The sequence below is a fragment of the Agelaius phoeniceus genome, chromosome Z (assembly GCF_051311805.1).
Source record: "Agelaius phoeniceus isolate bAgePho1 chromosome Z, bAgePho1.hap1, whole genome shotgun sequence".
Classification (NCBI taxonomy): Eukaryota; Metazoa; Chordata; class Aves; order Passeriformes; family Icteridae; genus Agelaius; species Agelaius phoeniceus.
Genome location: NC_135303.1, coordinates 93,919,426 through 93,936,481, shown reverse-complemented (window position 1 = coordinate 93,936,481; position 17,056 = coordinate 93,919,426). Strand labels below are relative to the sequence as shown.

The window sequence follows — 17,056 nt, the reverse complement described above, 5'->3', positions numbered from 1 at the left end:
GACTCCAGGATTCTGTACCCCCCTCCCACAGCCAGGAGCAGGTGACGGCTCTGGACAACTGAAACCCACAGAAAATTGACTCTGAAAGGAGCAATCACAGCAGAGGCGGCTGCAGCTCTTCCCATTTCCCCTGGCAGAGCTCCCCCCGGGACCGTCTGCGCCTGACCCCAAACCTTCCCCATTTTCCAAGCCAATGCACTTGATGGGAGCTGATCTCAGCTCTCCCCAGGCTCCCTGGCGTGCCCGGGCTGGGACACAGCCGCTTTCGGCTCGGCTGAGTCCCTGACTCCACTGCACACACCCTGGACTGGGGCTCCCACTCCTTCCAGCTCAGCAGGCATCCTCGTCTACCGAGCACAGGCTGTCCTGCTCTCCTCAGGAGGACAGGGATTCCCCTCCGTGCCCCACAGAACACAGACCCGTGCTGCACAAACAGCCCGGCAGGGCCAAGGAAACCCCTCTGCCATGACCCTAGGGCCGTCCCTCTCCCTCCTGCCCCGAGGCACCTGCAGCAGCACCATCTCTGCTGCCTGCTCCTGGACTAAAGTGCATTCTAACCTGTTTTATGCCTGAATCCATTCTTTTATAATTAAACCTTGCAAGGAACGCAGATTCCAGCATCACTTCCAAGCTGGAAGCATCGGTCTCCTTCCACTGTGTTGTAAACTGTGAGTAGCTCTGCAGGAGTGAGTAAATGCCTGTTTAAGGTTATTTACATCAATAAATAAATATTTACCCCTTTTTAAGCATCTCCAGTCCTTGCAAACAGGTTTCCAATTTACAAAAATCAATTAAAATCTGATATTAGAATGCACCAGCCCACGGTGATGTTCCCGGAGATGTCACTCAGCCTCCATTCCAAGCCCCACATCAGCATTCCAAAAGCTCTGCTGCTGAAAGAGCAGAAAGTTTCACCTTTTAATTTTTCATAGCGGATTAATTTTTAATTTTCAGACATCAGAGAGAGGGGGAAGTTCCCCAGGAGCCTCTCCCGCTTCAAAGCGCGCTCCAGGCAACCGCTGGACCGAGTGTCAATTTATCACACCGGAGGCTCCCTTCCAGATTTTTCATGAGGGTTTTTTTGTTGCTGTTCAGACAAAAGTATTAATGCTGGTGAAGTTTCCTACAGGATTTCTTACTATCCTTCCAACCCAAACCATTGCAGGATTCTGCTCTCATTCCAAAGGAAACGGGGGAAATTGAGATTCCTGATGAGTGGGCAAAGAACCATCAGCAGGAGATCACTGACACCCACACAAACCAACGCGTTTCAGTCCAGTTTTATTCCACAGGCAAATTTACACCAGGAATGTTGATCCACAGAGGGCAGGGGTTGGTGGAGAAGCGGGGACCATCCCAGGGTGACTGCCTCCCCCCCTCATCCAGGGACACCTGCACACGCACAGGGAAGAGGCCAACAGCGCCAAGGGCACGCAAAGCTGGCAGCAGGGATGGGCACAGCCCTGGCACAGACCCACCTCAGCAGCCTGGGTTCAACCCTGCGCAGGCTCTGAGCCTCCTGACGGGAGCAGCACACAGACATGGAGCTTCTGGGCTGCAAATCCCACCTGGGCACTACACAGATACTCATCTATCTCCTCTTTTGGAGCCATGTGAAGAATGGATTCCTTCACTTTTGGAACAAGTACCGTGTTTAGCTTAGCAGGTAGTGCCAGCCTCAGGTCTGAGCTCTGCAGCCAAGGAAAAGCTGCACAAAGAGAGATACTGAAATAAAAGGATTTGAGAGATTTTTTCTCTTTCCCATGAACAGAAAACAGAAAATTTCACACAAAATATTCCACAGAATCAGATATGTAAGAAGGAAACACAGTCACAGCGGGTGTCACACAGGAATATTCCTACTGAAGGAAATATTTCAGTACATCCAGTCAATAATTCATTTTTTCCATAATTTTGATAAATTTTCCATTCAAAATGGCCCCCTTTGTCCTTTATTTAAATAAATACCTGCACTGGTGGCAAAAACCACCTTTCTATATAAATACTGCTTTTTTCCAAGTCTGCCATTGAACAGGATTTTTAAATTATTTATTTACACATGTATTATCATTTTTCCTTCGGGCCTGGGCACAGCAGCACTTCCAATCCCCCGAGGAAGGAGGATCGGCACAGGCCACGGCCCCACATTCCAGCCCCATTCCCAGGCAGGTGCCTGGCTCTGGGGACAGCACTCCGCGGTCACCAGGAGCACGTCCATGTAAACACGAGCCTTTTTGGTAAACACTGACATTCTGGGAGGCTCCGCAGGGAAAAGGGGTCGGGTGACATCCAGCGCCGCGGGGCCGGGCTCGGCCGGCTTCGGGAGGAGCTGCTCCTGCTCCTGCATCCTGATCCCGCTCTGCCCGGAGCGCCCCCGCGCCCTCTCCTGCTGGAGGCACGGAAAGGCGGTCAGAGCCACCGGCCGGCCGGCAAAGACGGGTCAGCCCCCGCAGCTGGGCAGGGCTCCCGCACAGCTGGGCAGGGATCCCTCAGACCTGGGCACGGATCCCTCAGATCCTGGCAAGATCCCCTCAGATCCCGGCTGAGCCCCTCAGATGCTGCCTGATCCCCTCAGATCCTGGCTGATCCCCTCAGATCATGGCTGATCCCCTCAGATCCCGGCTGATCCCCTCAGATCATGGCTGAGCCCCTCAGATCATGGCTGAGCCCCTCAGATGCTGCCTGATCCCCTCAGACCCTGGCAGGGTCCCCTCAGATCCCAGCTGATCCCCTCAGACCCTGGCAGGCCCTTCCCAGGTCCCGGTGCTCCCTGGCACAGTTCTGGCACAGCTCCTGGTGCCCGGGCAGGCTCACTCAGGCCATGCAGCCATGCTCCCTGTGCCCATGCTCACCCAGGCCATGCAGCCATGCTCCCTGTGCCCATGCTCACCCAGGCCATGCAGCCGTGCTCCCTGCTCTCACCCAGACCATGCAGCTCCCTGTGCCCATGCTCACCCAGACCATGAAGCTCCCTGCTCTCACCCAGACCATGCAGCTCCCTGTGCCCATGCTCACCCAGGCCATGCAGCTCCCTGTGCCCATGCTCACCCAGGCCATGCAGCTCCCTGCCCATGCTCACCTAGACCATGAAGCGGTGCTCCCTGCCGTCGTGGGCCATGAGGATGATGTTGCGGTTGGAGGTCCAGATGAGGCGGGCCAGGCGCAGCGCGGTGTGCGAGCCGGGCGAGGCCGGCTGCACCGGCGGCACCTGGTACGTCTTGACGCAGCGCAGCTGGGGCGCCGAGTTCAGCATGCCGATGCTCCCCAGCAGGGAGGTGTTCATCTGGGGACACAGCCTGCCTCAGCCCGGCCCCGAGGGTCCCCACAGCACAGAGAGCACGGGGGCCGGGCTCTGACACTGCCCAGCAAGAGGCTGCGCTGAGGAGCAGGGGCTCTTTCGGGTGGGAGGGACCTCAGAGCCCACCCGGCCATCCCCGCTATGCTCTCCAAGCCTGTCTACCCTTGGAACCCTCCAGGGGTCTGCTGGCTTCCACTCTTGGGAAACAGGCTGAGCACTGCTGGTGCCAGCTCCAAACTCCCCATGCCCCCACAAGCATGGCAGCCTGGGGTTCCTGTGCCCAGCAAACCCCGGGTGTTTCACTGCCATGCCCTGAATCCCGAGCAGCGCCCTGTCCCAGCCACCCTTGTCCCAGCTCTCCCGTGTCAGGGTGTAAATCACGGCATCCGGGCGGGCAGCGTGCGAGCCCCGCTGACATTTTCACAATTTAAATCATCCTGAGTAATAACCCTTTTAGGATGACTAATGTGCCTGATTTTCCTGCATTAATAATCGTGCCAAACGGGACACGGAAGGGAAAAATCACCAGCGCACGAGGTCACATTTGAGAACTGCACAGAGGCTGTTTAACCCCTTGTGTCTGGGCTGGGAGGGGTTTCAAGGACCGGCTCGTTCCACCAGCCCAGGCTGCTCCGAGCCCAGCCCCGCTGTGACCTGCCCTCCGTGGGGATTTTCTCCCTGCTGGAAATGCTGTAAAGAGGGGACAAACCCCTCAGGTGTGCTCACCTGCCAGAAGCAGAGGTGGCTGTCGGAGTTGGAGTAGGTGGCCAGGTAGCGGCCGTCGGGGGCGAACGCCACGGCAGTGATGGGCCCCTTGTGGCCGTGGATAGTCTGGGAACAGGGCACACAATGGCAATGAGGGACAGCCACCAGCTGGCAGCCCCAACACAACAGCCCCCGTGGAAATGCCTCCCCAGAGAGCTCCTCTCCCACAGCAGCTCCCCAAAAGCACCAAAAAGCCCAAGTCTGTATGAAGCCCAAGGTGCCACATGATTTTCTCCTGGAAAATCCCATTCCCTCCTGGACCAGCGCTAGCAAAACCCCATTAGCAGGGCTCCTGTGCCCATGCCCAGGTTATTAAAAGCCCTGCTCGGGGTGTGCACCTGGAATGAGCCTGATATATTAACAATCCATTAAGATATTCATTTATTCCTGGTGGAAGAGGTGGGTGAACCCCGGATCTCTCGCTTTAATGGGATCCCCACAGTTAATTAGTTTAGCCCCATCCCGCTCTTTAGCACTTAACAAGCACGGAACACTTGTCAATAAAATATGTTTTGGTGAGACAAAGGTAGAAATCAATAGGAGCAGCACACTTGTTGCTCTTTTTACTCCTGGAACACGTTCCAAGAAGTACAAATCCTTCAGGGAATCCAGCTGCTTTGTTATTTAAAGGAAGCGCTTCTCTAATTGATGCTAATCCTTCCCAGCCAGGATTTCTGTGCTCTTAGCTCGTGTTTTCCAGCAGGAAGTGAAGCAGCTGCTTCCAGCTTCCCTCTGCCAGGGCTTGAACGGGAAGGGAGCACTCCTGGGAGCGCCCGCTGCAGAAATCCCAGACACCCAACCCCAAACCCAGCGCTTGGCAAAGAATCCCCTGAACTGCTCCGTGCCACTAAAGGTGATGTGAACACCGGATCAATTCTATATTCATCAATACCAAATGGTCCCACCATGCCTTTCACAAGAAATCCCTATTTTTGGAGCAATGTAAGGGAAATCTCTATGAACCCACACGGGTTTCAGCACCTTCAATAATTTGATTCATATATAAATCAATGAAAATCCCTTCCTCTGTTATTTCTGTGTTTAGAAAAGGCCTTTATCCAGCTGAGGTTACACTCAGGAATTCCCTTTTCTCTGAAATTTCAGGATGTGCTTTCCATGACCTGGAAATGCAGGTGTGGAGTGCAGGATAAACACCTTTAAAGCGCTGTTTTCAAGAACAGCATCTTCTACCCTGTAATTAATTAAGCCAAGCCACAATTCATTCCAAATGGAATATTAAATCCTTTTCTGCCTTCCACATAAATCAAACTTTGCCAAGGCATCCAGGACTGAAATAAAATCAGCCCTGCACAATCCAATTAATGCTCGGATTGCTGGGATTTTAATTCTGGAAGGACCCAGGACCAAACAGTATTGATTCCAGCCCAGGCTTAAAAGTAGTTTTTGCTTTGAAATAAACCCAAAATAACTTATGTTTCCCTTTAATCTTCCGGTGCAAATGACCCAGGTTTTAGGTACAAAAATTACATGTATTTCTGAAATGCAGCTCTAAATATTTATGATGAATCCCAAGATTTAATCAATAAAAATGGAATATTTCAGAGTCTCTCCTTATAGACCCAAATACGGTCGTAAAGGAAAAGAAGATAATTAAAGAACCTGTACTGAGGAATTAATTGGGGGATTTTGGGCCAGACTCCGGTACTCAGCAAGAATTTACCTGGGAAAATATGAATATTTTCCCATCATCCCAAAAGCAACTATCAGGTATCCTAAAATTCAGTTACCTGCAATCTCTCTCTCCAGCCTCATTTTAGTGTTTAATTTGATGTAAAATAGTATTTATGGCATCAGCATTTTCCTGTGTTACTGCACCTTTAAGTGCAGGATTTTTAGCTGTGTGTTAGTAATTAGGAATCTTATACAAAATATTAATAATTTGGTTGGAATTTAATATTATTTTAGTGTTTAATTGGGCAAACAGAGCTTGTGTTCAACGATACCTTAATCCTGTTGTCTAATCCTTTTAGTATTGTTATAGATGAATTACAGCTGTAATTATTAATCCCAGTGGTTTATTTTGGGATAAAAATTGCCATTTGTGTTCAATCCTGTGTGCCTGTCTGGGCTGTGGCCGTGGGGCTCCGAGCTGGGCAAACAAAGGGCACATTTCCAGGTGGAGCTGCTGCTCTCAGAACTGTTTTCCAATTCCCTGTGCAGCATCAATTATCTTTATCAAATCCCAGATCTCATCTCAGCCCTGATCAAGATGGAGCCCCGCTGGAGCAGGACTGCCAGAGCCAGGGAAAAGCTGGGGAGGGAGGGAGGGATCGATAGTCATCATCGGATTGTGCTGCAGCTCCGAGGTGCGCAGGGAAGCTCCACCTTCTTTTTGGGAAGCTGCTCGAGTTTAACCTCTGCCTCACCTGAGACAGGAGAGCTCCAAATCCTGCTGGAATGGCGGGAGAGCCGCCCAGCACAGGGATGGAGCTCAGGAGCAGCACAGCCCGGGCTCCCCAGCCCGCCGGGAGAGCCATGTGCAGGGACAGCCCCGGGACAGCCCGGGCAGGGATCTGCCTCTGGAACGGCAGGCACAGGCTTGATCCTGTGCTCCAGGAAAAACACCAGGAGAAAATCATACTGAGCCCTTGTGTGGGGAACTGGATCCTCCAGGGGCCGGATCACTCCCCAGCCAGCAGGGAAACCCTCGCTCAGAGCCTGAGCTCCCACCTGTCCAGGCTTTTCAGGAGCTAAAGAACCTGCCCAAAGCCACTGCTGCTCCAGCTGGGAAAGCAGGGATCCCACAGCAAAGACTGCTGCTGCTTATTCCCAAAATTCAAATGGAGCTGGTTCGGGAGGAATTCGGAGCTTCAGAATGGAATCCCTGCAATCTCTGAGGGGGAATGTGGGAGGGGGAACATGGAGGAGGAATATGGAGGAGGAATATGAGGGGGAATATGAGGAGGAATGTGTGAGGGGGAATATGGAGGAGGAATACAGAGGGGGAATATGAGGAGGAATATGAGGGGGAATATGGAGGGGGAATACAGAGGGGGAATATGAGGAGGAATATGAGGGGGAATATGGAGGGGGAATACAGAGGGGGAATATGAGGAGGAATATGAGGGGGAATATGGGAATATGGAGGAATATGTGAGGGGGAATGTGTGAGGGGGAACATGGAGCAGGATTGTGTGAGAGGAATATGGAGGGGGAAAGAGTGAGGGGGAATATGGAGGAGCAGTGAGTGAGGGGAAACATGGAACAGAAATGTATGAGGGGGAATGTGTGAGGGGGAACATGGAGGAGGATTGTGTGAGGGGGAATATGGAGCAGGAATGTGTGAGGGGGAACATGGAGGAGCAGTGAGTGAGGGGAAACATGGAACAGAAATGTATGAGGGGGAATGTGTGAGGGGGAACACAGAGGGGGATTGTGTGAGGGGGAACACGGAGCAGGATTGTGTGAGGGGGAACATGGAGGGGGAATGTGTGAGGGGGAACACGGAGCAGGATTGTGTGAGGGGGAACATGGAGCAGGATTGTGTGAGGGGGAACATGGAGGGGGAATGTGTGAGGGGGAACATGGAGGGGGATTGTGTGAGGGGGAACATGGAGGGGGATTGTGTGAGGGGGAACATGGAGCGGGATTGTGCGAGGGGGAACATGGAGCAGGATTGTGCGAGGGGGAACATGGAGGGGGATTGTGTGAGGGGGAACATGGAGGGGGATTGTGCGAGGGGGAACATGGAGGGGGAATGTGTGAGGGGGAACATGGAGGGGGAATGTGTGAGGGGGAACATGGAGCGGGATTGTGCGAGGGGGAACATGGAGGGGGAATGTGTGAGGGGGAACATGGAGGGGGAATGTGTGAGGGGGAACATGGAGGGGGATTGTGCGAGGGGGAACATGGAGGGGGAATGTGTGAGGGGGAACATGGAGCAGGATTGTGCGAGGGGGAACATGGAGCAGGATTGTGTGAGGGGGAACATGGAGGGGGAATATAGAAGGCTGCTGCTGCTGGTGCTGGTGCTGCCGTGTGGGACAGCACCTGAGTGCAGGGCATGGACCCTCCCTGGTGCCCTGCTGAGGAGGAGCTGCTCCCAGAGGGAGAAGGCCTGGCTGAGGAGGAGCTGCTCCCAGAGGGAGAAGGCCTGGCTGAGGAGGAGCTGCTCCCAGAGGGAGAAGGCCTGGCTGAGGAGGAGCTGCTCCCAGAGGGAGAAGGCCTGGCTGAGGACAGGCTGGCTCCCGGAGGCACGGAGCTCCCAGGCAGTTTATCAGGAGCATCATGGAGATGGGTGAGGGAGCAGAGCCATTGCAGCGAGCGGCTCTGGGTCAATACCCTGTGAGCTGCTGTGGGAATGAATAATCAACACCCAGCCCTGGGAGCAGCCGGCAGCTGAAGGACAGATCAATGGCCATGGGAAGGGCACTGCCCGGCCCCAAACACCCCATGGAGCCAGCAGCAACACCCAGGGAGGGGTCACAAACTCATTTCATGGCAGGAGGAGGAGAAAGAACCTGCTTGGATATGGACTTACGGAAAAATAGATTCAGTGTTTGCATTTGGAATAGTCATAATACAGTCTACTAACATAGTAAATTTTCCTGAGGGGAAACCCCCTCCTAGATAAATGCTGGTTTATTTTTTGTTAATAAGGGGGGATTTTTGACATCCATCATCCTATTGATCATTCCAAGTAATTTCTCAGTCAGTTCCTACAACCATCTTTCTTAAAAAAATTAAAAGGGGAAAAAAACCAAACCCAAAATGTTTTTCAGGATCTCAAAACCCCTCAACAGGAAAGGAAATTAAAACCCTGAGCTTTTCTCCATTGGCACAGCTTTTTCAAGTTATTCCATGTTTTTGAGCAGCCACAAAAATCTGCCTTTGTGAGAAATTACGTATAGAATCAGAGGCAGGAATCTGTATCCAATAGATGGTGCTGCCCCACAGTAACCTATCTGGAAATATTTTGTACCTCATGAGTAGCAATGAACCCTGAAGAGGACCTGTCCTACTTATCCCGGGGGTCCCTTTGGTCAGCCCAGCCGCTCTCACCTGGCACTTGCCCGTGCGGATGTCGTAGAGGGCCACGGAGCCGTGGCGGGCGCCCACGGCGATGCGGTGGCTGCGCTCGTAGTAACTCACCATGTAGAACCTGGGGGCACAACAACGGGCACGAGAGCTGGGGCTGGCACGTCACACCCATCTGGGCTGGGGCTGGCACATCACACCCATCTGGGGTGAGACTGGAATGGGGCTGGCACGTCACACCCATCTGGGGTGAGACTGGCACATCTGGGGTGCCACTGAGAGCTGGGGCTGGCACGTCACACCCATCTGGAGTGAGACTGGCACGTCACACCCATCTGGGGTGCCACTGGGCTGGGGCTGGCACATCACACCCATCTGGGGTGCCACAGAGAACTGGGGCTGGCACATCACACCCATCTGGGGTGAGACTGGCACATCACACCCATCTGGGCTGGGGCTGGCACATCAGACCCATCTGGGGTGAGACTGGCACATCACACCCATCTGGGCTGGGGCTGGCACATCAGACCCATCTGGGGTGCCACTGGAATGGGGCTGGCACATCACACCCATCTGGGGTGCCACTGAGAGCTGGGGCTGGCACGTCACACCCATCTGGGCTGGGGCTGGCACATCACACCCATCTGGGGTGCCACAGAGAGCTGGGGCTGGCAGGTCACACCCATCTGAGGTGCCACTGGCACATCACACCCATCTGGGACTCACTAAGGGCTGGAACTCAGAGATGATTTAAAGATGCACTCGCTGCCAGTGTAACACCTGGCATTGCTCAAAACCAGCTGATGTTACCATGGAACCTGATCAGATATACCCAACGGATTTATTTAGTTATTTGGGAATAATCTATGGGATAACCCCCAGCTCCCTGATGGCCATGGGTGTGCCCTCCCTGTGCTGGAACACCTCAGTAAAACTGTCAAAGTGCCCATCCTCTGTGTGACAGACAGAGGGCATTGCCCATGACAGAGGGCATTGCCCATGGAAGTCACACAGGAAGGAAGGGAAGTGGAAGGAGAAATAAATAAACTCATCAGTTTCTGATGGGCATAAAGAAAAAGGAAGAGGGAAATGGGCCATCACACACTCTGTACTCCAGGAACACCCTTGGGGTAAAGGCTGCAACAGTCCTGAACACACGGTGTGACTACGTGGCATTTACTGGAATTCCAGCAGCTGCAAATTCCAAGGAATTTCACCACTTTGAAACCCAAGAGACCCTAAATCCTAATTGCAGATTCGAATCCTTGGGGATATCACTGTGCCTTATCACAGGAGAACACACCTGTGGAAGTGCCAGCCACATTCCAAAGTGTGCTGGAATTTTGCAGCTAAATTTTCCTCTACCAAAATGCACCAGAAATACCTGGAATTAGTCCCAAAACTGCATTGCTGAGCATATTTAGGGCTTCAAACCAGCCACCCTTCAGACTTGTCTCCCGGTTCCTGGGGATTCCCAGTGCCACAGCAACTGCTGTGTACGAGACACGTCCTGCACTGCAGGATGGCAGCTGGCAAGGAAGGCAGATGAAACACGGGGCAAAACCAACAAAGAGCAGCAGGGAAGGAAGAGAATCCCTGGTTTTTGTGCAGGGAAAAGGGAACTGCAGCTCAGCTGCAGCTTTGCAGGGCAGCGTGTCCCTCCCTGAGGTATGACCACCGTCCTTGAACTATGACCCAGGGATTTGGCCACACAGCTCCAGTCCAGCATGGGAACACTGGGAAAATCAGAGGGATTAACCATGGGATGCTGCAGGTGCTACCCTGGAATCCCTGCAGAGATCCCCCACCTGCTATGGCCCGCTGGCAATTCCCCCTGGGCTCTCTCCATCGCTGGGTGCTGGATCATTTTTACACTGGCTATAACCAGGAAATATTAGCAGAGAATGTAAAATACTGGATGGCTATAAATATACACAGCAATAGGGAGATTGGGCACTAATTCCCATTTATCCTTCCCTTCATGTTTTAAGGAAAGCCACTTAAAGCATCAGGAAGGAGGAAGATCATTCCATCAGGATCCAGCCTGGCAACGGGATAATTGTTCTTTCCATGAAACTATTCCATATTTTAATAGGTTATTAAATTAAAATGTAATGGCCGACAGGTGATTATTAGAATTTATTGGCCGGACCAGTTTAAGAGGATGACTGGGATATTTATCCACCTTTAAAGATACTGGAAATGCTCCCATTTTATAAATCACCTTTTACTCTTTGTTGTGTCACCTAAAAGACTGTTTCACTCTTAATTAGGAAATAGATCCTGCTGCTGACCCTATCATTTACTTCACAGTGTTCCCAGAGGAAGGCTCACCTGCAGATGGCTGGAAAACACTCCTGGAGACCCTTCTTCTTAACTAAAGATCCTTCCAGGCAGTACATGATGATGTCCATCACCTTGGAAACAAAAATTACCAGCAGCTGACAATCGCGTTCTGAAGGTCATCCCATCCCAACAGATCAGGCCATTCCAAGCTGTGTCCAACCTGGCTTTGACCTTCTTCAGCTTGGGATATTCTCCCCAACCATTTAAAGTTTCTGCAGTACAAAGCAAATCCTTCCTACTCCCAAGGTCCACACGGAAAGCAGCTCCTGGAGCGGAGCCTCGTCCCTGCCTCACCTCCACCAGCAGGTCCACGACGTCGGAGGGCATCTTGTCGATGAGGATCTCGATGACGCGCAGGATCTCGCCCTTGGCGCGGGCCAGCGTGCTGGTGTGGATGTTCTGCTGCGACTGCGTGTTGGCCGCCAGCGCCGTGTGCCGGTGCACCTGGGGACCAGGGACAGCTCTGACACCGGGGAAGGGCCTCCTGGACCATGGCGCTGGCCCTGGACCTGCACCACCACCAGGGCTGGCCCTGGACACTGCACCTCCTCATGGCCAACAGGGCTGGCCTTGATCCCAGCACCTCCTCCATGGCCACCAGGGCTGGCCTTGAACCCAGCACCACCCCATGGTCACCAGGGCTGGCTCGGGACCCTGCACCACCTCATGGCCACCATGAGGCCACCCTTGAACCCAGCACCACCCCATGGCCACCAGGGCTGGCCCTGGACACTGCACCACCCCATGGCCACCAGGGCTGGCCTTGAACCCAGCACCACCCCATGGCCACCAGGGCTGGCCTTGAACCCAGCACCACCTCCATGGTCACCAGGGCTGGCCTTGAACCCAGCACCTCCTCCATGGTCACCATGAGGCCACCCTTGAACCAGCAGCACCTCCATGGTCACCATGAGGCCACCCTTGAACCCAGCACCTCCTCCATGGGCCTCCAGGGCCGGCCCTGGACCCAGCACCACCTCACGGCCACCAGGGCTGGCCCTGGACACTGCACCAGCCCATGGCCACCAGGGCTGGCCTTGAAACAGCACCTCCTCATGGTCACCATGAGGCCATCCTTGAACCCAGCACCACCCCATGGCCACCATGAGGCCACCCTTGAACCCAGCACCACCCCATGGCCACCAGGGCTGGCCTTGAAACAGCACCTCCTCATGGTCACCATGAGGCCATCCTTGAACCCAGCACCACCCCATGGCCACCATGAGGCCACCCTTGAACCCAGCGTCACCTCCATGTCCCCACCAAGCCCTGTGTGTCCCTGAGCTCCGCTGGGCTCCGGGCGGGGCTGGGGCGGCTCAGCCCAGCCTGGGACAGGACGGGCCGTGCCCGGGCACACCGAGCCCCCAGCCCCGCGGTGCCCTCACCTCCAGGTGGCTCAGCCCAGCCTGGGACAGGACGGGCCGTGCTCGGGCACACCGAGCCCCCAGCCCCGCGGTGCCCTCACCTCCAGGCGGCTCAGCCCAGCCTGGGACAGGACAGGCCGTGCTCGGGCACACCGAGCCCCCAGCCCCGCGGTGCCCTCACCTCCAGGCGGCTCAGCCCAGCCTGGGATAGGCCGTGCCCGGGCACACCGAGCCTCAGCCCCGGCCGGCGCTGGCCACCCTGCCCAGCCCGGGGAGAGCCCCCGGCCCCGCGGTGCCCACCCTGCCCAGCCCGGGGAGAGCCCCCGGCCCCGCGGTGCCCTCACCTCCTTGGCGATGGTGGTGATGAAGGCGGGCGGGCGGGCGGTGGCGATCAGGGACAGCGCGTGGCGAGCCGAGCGCGCCGAGTCGGCCGCGGGGCTCAGGGGCAGCCCCATTGTGATGCTAAACGGGAGCCGCACAAAGGCAGGCACAAAGGGAAGAAATATAGAGTGAAAAGATTAGAACCAGCTTATAATGTCAGTTCAAGGTCACCGGGAGCACTCCGGCAGTTCCAGGATAATGGACTCCCAACAAAGAGCAGTGATTAGGAGTCAGGGTGTTCCAGCATCAACCCCAAATCGAATAATTAACCATGAAGATTGAAAACAGTAAGTGCATCTGTCCAAAGTGGGCAAAAGGCCTTGTTAACAAATTATCTGTATGTGCTGAATACATATCACCCCACGGAGGCCCACGGCGTCTTGCCAAGGATTTATGGTTTGGTCTTTTACAGTATTTTAAACACAGCCTGAAAAATCCCCTGGCCAGAGTAATTCTCCTTAATTCAAGGCTTTTACTGGCTGTGACAAGATAAAAGCAAAAAGCAATAAGGTGGTAAGTACCCAGTAACTGCAAAAATAAAATTTCTACGTGCCCTGCACATTATCCAAAAATTCCCCAAAATGTAGGAACATGGACTCACGGGCTGGCTTGGGTTGGAGTAGGGGTTTTATAATCACCTATTCCACCCCTGGCGTGGGCAGGGACACCTTCCACTACCCCAGACTGCTCCGAGCCCTGTCCAGCCCAGCCTTGAACACTTCCAGGGATGGGGCAGCCACTTATTTTTCTGGATAACCTGTGGAAGGGGTTCCTCCTTCTCCCCTGTGCCCTCTGACTGATTTTTTGGGAAGAGAATAGCAGTGTATAATCCCAAGCAGTTTATTTTCCTTTCCCATCCCTCACCATCACTGCACAAATTAAAACTCCCAAATGTGAAACTAAATAAAGTCTCTTCCACAAGGTGATGTCCCCACTGGCCTTTCCCTGGAAAAGCACATGCAAATGTAAGTTCCAAACCCCTGTCCATGAGGTGTTCCATGGAAAAGGGGTGAGCCAGGGAAGGAGTTATCCCGGTTAACTTCTGGAGGAGTTGCCAAAGCCAGCAAACCCCAAGTGCCTTTTTCCCTCTCTGAAGGCTCAGTGCCACACCAGCAGTGCTTTCCCTTCAGGATGTAATACCAAATGTGCATTTTCCTGGAGAGCAACAGGCTGTTGGTGAACTCCATGCCTCGGGAGGATGTGACAGGGAGAGCGTGGGGCAGCGCTGGCGTTGCAGCCAGGACAAAAGCACCCCCCAGACCATCCTGGGGTCAGAGCGCTCCAAGGCACAGATGAAATGCATGGATTGATCCGAAGGTGGTGTGCTGAGCTGGCTGCTCACATCACAACAGCCCAGAGAAGCTGTGGCTGCCCCATCCCTGGAATTGTTCCCGGCCAGGCTGGATGGGACTCGGAGCAGCCTGGACAAGTGGAATCTGTGTGAAACACAGCTTAACTCAGAAAGCAAAAACACAGCCACAAATGATTCCCATCATCATCCCAGCCACGACCCCAGAGGCTCAGAATGCTGGGAGAACAGAGTTCATCCTCAGAGCTGAGCAGCCTCCCTTGGCACAGCGTCACCTCCGGAGCCGGGGCGAGCGGAGGAGTTCCGAGCACCTGAGTTTTGCCTAACAGCTCGGATATTCCCTTGATTCAGCAGGGAAAAAAGAACCCCACTCGTTTTGCTGGTCAATAAACGTGATTTCTTCTTTTCTATCTAAAAGCAGAAGCTTGACATAAAAGCTCTTTAATAAAACCTCCGGGAGAGGCGCCGGCAGCTGTGTGCCGTTATTGTGTCCACGGCAAATCCGGCACAAAGCGGGAGCTCAGCGGGGCTCCGCCAGGGTGAGATCCACACTTAACCCCTGCACACATTGTTGCTCCATTTCTTTCCATCTCCCTCCATCCTGGATCTGTCAGCAATGTAACAGGCCATTTTCAATCTAAATCTTGTTATGGATTAATAAGCAAACGCTTTCGCGCTTATTATGCAATTTATCATGAGGAAAATTGTGCCGGGCTCCTCAAGGCTCCACGCTGATCCCTTCATTTATTCCCTGCTCTTTGGAGGGAGAGCCAGACTAATCTTCCTGACAGCTGAGGGTGGAATCACACCAGCACAAGGACTTGCTGAAGAGCTGTGGGCGCTGGGATCCTGGAAGTCGGGATTTACATAAAACGGGGCTTTGGGAAGGGACGAGGTGCTGCTGCCTCCTGTCACACTACACCGGAATTCACACAACAAACAATGGTAATCCAATTTGTCCATATTTCTCCTGCCAACACAGGGCAAGGACCCGTTCTTTGTATCTTGAGGAAATTAAAACTTACATAAAATGGGCTTAGAACAGTGTCAGAACCCTGAAGACTGATGGATGTGGGAACACATTTCTGGGATGGAAACAGCCCTGGGCAGCTCCTTATTGCAGGAGCCATTTAAATTCTGTGTTTGCCAACAAACATTTCATGGAATTACGGAATGATCCGGGATGAAAGGGACCTTAAGGACGCCACGGGCAGGGGACCCTGTCCTGTCCACCAGTGCAGGCTGCTCCGTGCCTTGTCCAGGCAGGCTTTGGGCCCTTCGGGGATGGAGCAGCCAGGGCTCCTCCCCGGCACCCGCCCGTCCTTGCCCCGGGGGCCGCCCGAGCCTGGCACGGCTGGCGCTGTACCCACTTGGCCAGCTGCTTCTCGGCGTCGGCGCAGAGCTCCAGCAGCCCCATGAGCACGGCCGACACGTCCATGTAGGGCTCCCAGACGGTGAAGCCGCGGCCGATGAGGTCGATGGCGGTGCGGCGGATGGTGCTGTGCGCCGGGAGCCGCGCGCTGGCCGGCTGCAGCAGCAGGAACGTCAGCGCCTTGCCTGCAGGAGAGCGGGGCTCTCAGGGCATGCACACACCCTGGGCACCCTGGGCACCCTGGGCACCCTGGGCACCTTCCCCCGGCCCAGCCTGCCCCGAGCGGCTGAGCCAGCCTGAGTGCCAAACACAGCCCTGCCTAAGGAACAGCAGCAATGCACACTGCGGGGGGAATAGAAACGGAATCCTGAACCTCGATCCAGGCTCTGCACGTTTGGGAATATTCATACTGAACTGAACAGCCCACTTTACTCACATGTAAACAGAGGAGGGCAGCGCTGGCCAGTAATTTATTATTATCTCGCCATCGTTATTTATTACCCCTCAAAGCTGCTTCTTGTGGTAAAGATAATTGCTGATTTTATCAGGGTTCGCTTGAACTGTCCTCAACAAGTTGCTTGGTTTGTTTATTAAACAAGACCAGGAAAAGCCAACAGAGCTTCTCTGGTTAATTCACACCAACCACTCCTGATCCGTGTGGAACAGCCCCCAAAATCCCCTCCTGTCATGCCACCAGGCTGATTTCCTGCCTCAAAACCAAACCCTTGTTAAAAAGGTGCTCAGATAAACCCTCTGCCCTCAGCACCCAGCAGCAGCCCTGACCAGAGGCGGTGCCAGGCTGGGACATCTTTGTTTAAAGCTCTGCCCGGGCTGGAGGCAAGGAATGAATATTGACAGAAGCATCCCGGCGCTAATGAGCTGTTCGTTAGGGCAATAAACATGTCACATTAGAGTCGGCAGACGAGGTAATTAGCCCTGGAAAGGCTCTGGAAAAGCCCAGCACCCATGCACCTTCAAAAATGCAGCTGGGCACAATTCCTCAGGCAGCCCGGGAATGCCATTGCCACTCCAAGTGGTGCTAAAACAGAGCTTTACTGCAGGTGCTTCACTCTGCACTGGCACATTTGCTTCTTGCATCACTTTATTAACCCAGATGTGCCCAAATGTGCAAATTCATCCGTTTTTGTCAGTGCACAGAAGCCCCTGGATTCCCAAAATGTCTCTCCTTGCTGTGGGATCTCTGTGAGCACACGGCTCCAGGC

At 54.0% G+C, this 17,056-nt stretch overlaps 1 protein-coding gene across 2 annotated transcripts in view; it reads right to left on the bottom strand.

The window, feature by feature from the left end:
* Positions 1–1,264: 1,264 nt before the first annotated feature.
* Positions 1,265–17,056, bottom strand: part of LOC129132863 (WD repeat-containing protein 7) — a 42,992-nt gene continuing 27,200 nt past the window's right edge. Inside the window, exons 22-29 of one of the 2 annotated variants that reach the window (XM_077171151.1) lie at positions 15,832–16,018; positions 13,116–13,233; positions 11,702–11,851; positions 11,396–11,478; positions 9,086–9,185; positions 4,025–4,129; positions 3,080–3,283; positions 1,265–2,389 (exon numbers count right to left, since the gene is read on the bottom strand). In XM_077171151.1, the coding sequence (XP_077027266.1) occupies positions 3,080–3,283; positions 4,025–4,129; positions 9,086–9,185; positions 11,396–11,478; positions 11,702–11,851; positions 13,116–13,233; positions 15,832–16,018 (947 nt within the window). In that variant the 3' untranslated portion in view covers positions 1,265–2,389. The remainder of the gene's footprint in view (positions 2,390–3,079; positions 3,284–4,024; positions 4,130–9,085; positions 9,186–11,395; positions 11,479–11,701; positions 11,852–13,115; positions 13,234–15,831; positions 16,019–17,056) is intronic. The other variant, XM_077171149.1, reaches the window with a different exon arrangement.